Consider the following 7,139-nt stretch of genomic DNA (forward strand, 5'->3'; position numbering starts at 1 on the left):
GACACTCCATTTTCCGAGCGTATAAAGTATTTAAAATATGTTCGAAACGATCACGTTAGACCGACTTCGAACGACGCGTACTGGAGTACAATTGAATCCGAATATAACAAAAGCCAAGATATATATAATCCGATAGTCGGAGTGATTGTAAGAAAAAGAGATTCGCGATTAAACGATGTACCCATGGAGTATAGATTTAATCTAACGTGCTGTTACGATTTTATAACTAATTCTATAGTGAGATTAAAAGATACATCGACAACGCTCACCGCCTTTAATCGATTACACTTTAGTTTAGAAATGGCCGATTATAGAACGGTTTGCGTCGCTTACGGTCATGACGATAAACAATATTTCTTATGCGACTATAATCGCGCGTTGCAACAATTTGAACACGCGGGTACGCTGGAGCGAATAGTCGTCGATGTTAAAGAACCAACGTATAAGTCTGAAAAAATACTAGTCCTAAATAACAAAATAATACCAAAAGGAGTATTATACCTGAGAATTTATTATAACGAATATAACAATGTCATAGGTTACGAAACCAAAACTACAACGGGTAAATATGATTTGCCGTACAAAAATAAACTTATAAATAGATCTTAAATCTGGACTGCGTTAATTTTTAGATTTCGTTTTAATTTTATTTATATTTTGAGTTTAGGTTTCAGTTTTGGTTTCATTTTTTTTAGTCTTATTTTTAGTTTCAGTTTTAGTTTTATTTCAAGTTTTGGTTTCAATTTTAGATTTCGTTTTAATTTTATTTATATTTTGAGTTTAAGTTTCAGTTTGGTTTCATTTTTTTTAGTCTTATTTTTAGTTTCAATTTTAGTTTCATTTCAAGTTTTGGTTTCAATTTTAGATTTCGTTTTAATTTTATTTATATTTTGAGTTTAGGTTTCAGTTTTGGTATCATTTTTTTAGTCTTATTTTCAGTTTTATTTCAAGTTTTGGTCTCATTTTCATCGTCAGTTCTGCTTTTGGGTTTAATTTTAGGCATAATACTTATTTATTACTTAATAACGATTTGACAATACCTATAAAATGTCTCTAATTCTTTTAATTTTAAATCTGATTCGATACTTGTCTTTTTGTAATATATCTCCCCCCCTATCTCTCACTTAAACCGTATTTATGTGTAATTGCAAAATTCGATATATCGTATATTTTTTTTATTAATCCACATTTGTTAAATTATAATTTGTGTCTTGCCAAATAAAGCCCCTCTCTCTCTCTCTCTCTCTCTCTCTCTCTCTCTCTCTCTCTCTCTCTCTCTCTCTCTCTCTCTCTCTCTCTCTCTCTCTCTCTCTCTCTCTCTCTCTCTCTCTCTCTCTCTCTCTCTCTCTCTCTCTCTCTCTCTCTCTCTCTCTCTCTCTCTCGCCTCATTCCTCCCTCTGCGTGCGTACAGAAACGTTTTTTTTTTGATTAATTTCTTTATTATAACGAATACGAGACCAAAATTAAAATACAACGGGTAAAAATGATTAACCATACAAAAAATTACTTCTTACTAAAACTGTAATAATAAAAATGCGCAATGTTCATTTAAATATCGTTTGGTTTTATTACTGATTTTTTTTTACTCTCTTCATAATAGTAAATTGAGATTTAGACGTTTTATTTTTGATATTGCTAGAGCTGGTTATATCGTTAATATTTGTATATATTTTGCGTTTGTTTTGTAGTAACAAATTTGAATCAACCGTAGGTGTGTTTTCAGGTTCTGGCGTTTTCTCGTAATTAACATCATCCAACATAGCGTTTAGTTCGCCAACTAACCAAGAAAAAGTAATTTTTTCGTTAGTAGCGTACATATTATAGACTCGCGAACAAAAACGACTCGTCTCCATAACAAGTCCAGGCGCCACTTCTTTGATAAAGTATTGTCGCTTGTTTTCCTGAAGTTTCGCGTTTACTTTCGCTTTACTCTCGATATACGTCGAGCTTGGTGTCGACATGGAATAGCTATTTCTCAGTCCCACCAACCCAACGAGTACCGTAACTTCTCGTTCTTGCGCCGGACTGTTTAAATCTAACACCATCATTTCTGGCGAGCATAAAATGAATTCGTGGACCCATACATTGCTGTCTATTTCATCGATACACGACAAAGCCAAAATCACGTTTTTATATTTAATTATTTTATTTATAGTAATGATATTTGGGTCCATTTCCGAAACGTCGGGCGGGTTTAAAATGACCTGTCTGCATTTTATAGCTTCGCGTATAATGTCGTCTCGAATAATTTGCTTGCTCGTCGCGTCTTCGCTCGTCATAAAATTAACAGCCTTACTCGCTAACGCGCGATAATCTTCAATTTTATAAAACACGTAATTTATCAATCGCGATTCTAATATATTCGCAGTTATTGGTATATTATTAACCATTTCGGGAAAGTTAATGATGCAGGAGATTAAATGCGAAATCATATTTGGAACTAAAACTCTGGTTATTTGGTTGGGCGTTTTAACTCTCGATACCGAAACGTACAGTCCCTGATACGTAGTCCGGTTTAATATCAAATCCAAATTGTCTGTAACGGTACACCCTTGGCATTTATGAATCGACATCAAATTTGCCGGATATATCGGATAGTTGTAGACGTTACCCAACCCGTTGTTGAGTAGAAAGTCTCGGTGTTGATCAAACATCACCGCGTGATTGCTGGTTTTATTCACTTTAAATTCTCCTCCAGAAGCGTTAGCCATCACAAGCGATCCGTCCTCGTTAATTTTAGCCAATAGAGCTTGCGAATATTCCGAATATTTGTATACAAAATACAATGATCCGACAACCAACGGGATGTAAGGTAGAAATTTATTGGGTTTTTTATTTTTCACGTATTCCAATACAGCGTTAGGCATAAACAATCCGTCAGGCATAAGCGCTCCACTTACGCGGCTCGCGTCTCTCGTTTTGGAACCATCGATATAATAAAACGACGTGGGATGATTACCGTTAATAACCAGCATGTGGGCGGTATCGGCGAGTTCTTGATGCGTAGCTGCTAAATGTATATCTGAAAATTTACTTTGCCGCATTAATTGCTTAGTAAATAACGCCGTCACTAGAGCGTATCCAAAATCGTCCATTTTCTTTTCAGATGAGAACCGCGAAATGTATTCGACCGTTCGATTGTATTCGATATCAGCGCAGCGCTCGTTAACGTCCAACGCAAATATACGATCCGTAAAGTGTTTGGCAATATCGAAAGACGAACATTTAATATGCGAGGAATTGTGAATGTTTTGCAGCTGGTTCTTGTCTCCGCAAATTATAGTTCCAATTTTATAATGCTTCATCAACATTAGAGTTAAAAATAGCAAGGGTTTTGGTACTACGGTATGTTCGTCCAATACGACGAGCGATTGACGAAAGTTTAACATTTTTGCGCGACGAAGCAAACCGACAATGCACGTTATAAACTCCACCGCGCTCAGTTTGCCACTTAGTTGCTGTTCCATAGATTTATATTCGAAGAATTGTAGATTCAGCAATTGCATTATAAACTTGGCCACGGTATATCTTACGGCGTTGTAGCGAAACGTGTACAGCAAATCGTGTTTATAGATTATAACGTTGACGGGATTTTGCCACGCGTGAGCGATACTCATCAATGTAAAAGTTTTTCCGGTCCCGGGGCCAGCTTGTATTAGAATCATGTCGGTTGGATTCTTAAACATGTAATCGTAAATGACTCGTTGTCCAAGATTCAAGTTATTCGGGTTATATATTTGACACTCTATCGCGTATTCTTCTTCGCTGAATTCTTTTTTATCTATATTGGTTCTCGATTGGCCCTTGTTAATCGGCCTCAAAGGGATAGATCTTAAAGGCGGCACGTTCGGCGTATCCATATTTACCGAGTGGTTCAACTTTATACTATAACGTACGTTTATATTTGATTGGCAAAAAAAAAAATACAAAACAACAATAAATACAAAATTGTTCGCGTATAGTAACCTTTTTTTCCCCCCAGCTACGATGCTCGTTGATATAAAGAAACGGTATACTTAATAGTTTGGTAGAAGGGCTCCTCTTATATTATACTTGTCAAACAAATCCACTAACAAGTCATTTTGTAGTTCGCAGCGCGCTATCGCGAGTACAATTACAGCCAACAGTAGAAATAAAACGCATAATATAGGCAATCCGATTATAAACAATACACCAGAAAATAACAAACTAGCGCCTGCGACGTAGTTTAAATATTTATTCACATCGACTCTTAGCATAAAGCGTTTGTTGTATTGTTCGTACGATTCGGGGTCGAACTTGACTCGCTCGGCCATAGCCTGTTTTTCCGCGGCATCCATTTCCGATTGGTTACCGTTCAGATTTATTTCATCGCCTTTATCGATACGAGATCCTTCGGAATTAATTACCAACGAGTCCAAATATATAATACGATCGATTAACGATTCAATTTGTACCTCCATCATTTCCTCTTCGCTCAAAATCAAAGCTACGAAATTGTCAAATCGGAAATCGGCGGTAGCTGTTTCTAAGGCTCGTCTAAAAGCCAGCTCTCCGTTTTGCATTACAATATCGGGCATTTCTGGTGGAAATAAGTTATTATAGCCGTATGGATCCCAGAAGGTAAACAAAAGACCCAACAACATCGTTCCGACTAAAATCCATCCAATAACGGATGCCGCGGCACTCAATATTTTTGTCAACATAACTGCCGCTTTAGCACCGACTCGCAAAGCCATAGACGTCACCATTTTAATACCTAAACTCTTTACGCTGCTCGCTAAAACTTTAGTACCTATCGATCCACCAATATGTAGAAGTTCTTTTCCGAGATACGACGTTAGTTTTTCTATAATTTTCTTACACAAAACCTTAAGTTGGTCTAAAGCGAGACTAGTAGCAAAATCAAATCCGACTTGCGCCCAAAACGTTGGATCTGTAGTTATCATTTCGAGCAACTGTAAAAACACTTCTTTCGCTTTTTTAGTCCACGACGTATCTTGTTCCCCCTCCTCATCGCCGCCAAAACGTTCCTCTTCAAAGCTCGAGTAACCGTCTCGTTTCGCGTCTAACGTTTTATTTGTAGAGTTTTCAGGTCGACCCATTTGCGCGAGCGTAAAACCAGACGCGTCTTCCGAGAGTATCTCAGCTCGCCGCCTGTAATTTACGAAATCAATTAAAGTTGGTTTGTCGCTAGATTTATGGCGTTCGCCGCCGCCGCTGGCACCACCGATATTTTTATAGTAAGCCGCTTTATTCGTTGGTGGTCTAGGCTTGGTATCAATTAGCTCGGGAACGACGAATGTCGGATTTATATTTTTTCGCCAACCATCTAACGTATATATTGCTGGTATTTCGGGTAAAATTGGTAAATTGCTCGGTAGATCGAATGGTTTGTTTCCATTTGAAAGTAGTCTTATACTCGACTTCGCGGTATTAATTAAAGACATTCCAATTACGGAATCTAAAACCAATTCCCATACCGTCATCGCGCACGATCCGTCTTTTTCCAAATGACGATCGTAGTAGTTACAATAGGCTTCGTTTGATTTATACGTAAACCCACAACCGTACGGGTTTTGACTTTTCGATCTACTAAACCCCGTAGGCATGTCGTTCAGTCGGGTTTCGTATTTCGTATCCGATCGGTAAAAGGTCTTTTCTAAATACGAAACCATGTTTGAATTGACAAGCCGACACGTATTATTATGCCAATTTAACATTGGCGTATCGGGCGCTCTAGATCCATCTTCGTCGTACGATATTTTTGCTGCTGTATTAAAACACGCCGGCTGGCATTGTATATCGTAGCTATCGTCGCCGACGTAATAGTAACTGGCTTTATTATTCGGAGTGCAGACGTCTTTTTCTTTGATGGGATTACACGATAAACGTCTGCATAAATCTTCCGTTATTTCGACATCTACGACTTTCGCCGCGTGTTTGACGGTGGAGGGTATATAATAATCGTCGTTAGTGGCATCGCGAACAGTCACGTTTAACCAAGAGGCTAAGTGCGGGGCCTTCTGATTTATCTTTCGAATTAAGCGAATTTTGTTATTGCTTTCCGCAAATTTTCCGGCCGCCCCGATATCGTCTTCCGTATAAGTAGACATGTCGTCGATACAAGAAATTATTAATATTTGCGACGACAGAATAGATACGACACTATTTACCGCTCCAACGTTCGCGTTGTCGGTAGACGGTACATCTTGCACCAAAAAATCTTCCATACTCGCAGCTTCCGGATATGAAGTGACCAAAGTAACACGCAATAATAATGTTAAAAATACGGACACGTATTTTCCGTCGATGCTTGGATATATGTCGTCCGGTTTTGTGGATCAAAATTGTATTGGTCCGCATTTTAATGATCGTTCGCCGTTAAACGTTTTAGAATGGAACGTGTTGTGGAAGCAGTTTAACGCCTATTTGTTGAAGTTTGGAAATGTAAGACCCCAAAACGCGGATTCGTCCGTAATTGAATTTTTAGATAATTTTAAAAATACCTTCCTTTGGCTGAAAAATACGTATTATTACAAAAACCTTCGTATCCTAATTAATGGTTTGGCATTTATCGATAGTGATATCAACAGATGCGACGAGTTAAGAAGCGCGCGAAAACGAGGCACCGACGAAGAACGATCGAAATGGTTGTATTACACTCCGCTTCAAAATTTAATGTACGAAACGTTATATCCAGGAGCCATTATCGACATGGCGTGGTTTAAATCCGATACTGATTCTGACGTAGTGGTGTTAGGGGTTTCGACATTCTTGTCAAATTTATTATCTAAAATCAGCAACGGAGGAATTGTTAGGCCGCTACTAGTTAAAACTAGACTGCCGACTGTCAAACGCGATTATACCTTGGCAAATATAACTACGCATATGTATCGATCTATCGGTCGCGCTGGATGTCGCGATATAGTCGATTCGGCGGAGAACTTTAATTTGAATCCGTACGCGCCTTCCTATTTAAATATCCATAATATAACGCGACCGGATTCTAAAAAGGATTATATTTTGGCGTCTGATATATCTAAGTTACTCGAAAATCCGAACGAAGAAAAAGAAGAAGAAGTAGTTCAAAATGCGTCCGCACCAACGTTCGAAATGGAAGATTGTAGCGATATTGACCTGTTTGAATGAAATGTTAT

At 38.0% G+C, this 7,139-nt stretch overlaps 1 protein-coding gene across 1 annotated transcript; it reads right to left on the reverse strand.

Annotated features, from left to right (window-relative positions):
- Positions 1 to 4,016: 4,016 nt before the first annotated feature.
- On the reverse strand, positions 4,017 to 6,095 carry LOC149935830 (uncharacterized). The gene has a single exon (XM_090153594.1). The coding sequence runs from the start codon at positions 6,093 to 6,095 to the stop codon at positions 4,017 to 4,019; it is 2,079 nt and encodes a 692-aa protein (XP_090009720.1).
- Between the last annotated feature and the right edge of the window lie 1,044 nt (positions 6,096 to 7,139).

The sequence above is a fragment of the Leiobunum rupestre genome, chromosome 7, assembly GCF_980474605.1.
Source record: "Leiobunum rupestre chromosome 7, qqLeiRupe1.1.hap1, whole genome shotgun sequence".
Taxonomy (NCBI): domain Eukaryota; kingdom Metazoa; phylum Arthropoda; class Arachnida; order Opiliones; family Sclerosomatidae; genus Leiobunum; species Leiobunum rupestre.

What these genes read in the sequence shown, in the direction of transcription:
- LOC149935830 (XM_090153594.1), bottom strand. Translation starts at nt 6,095, where the DNA reads ATGTCTACTTATACGGAAGACGATATCGGGGCGGCCGGAAAATTTGCG.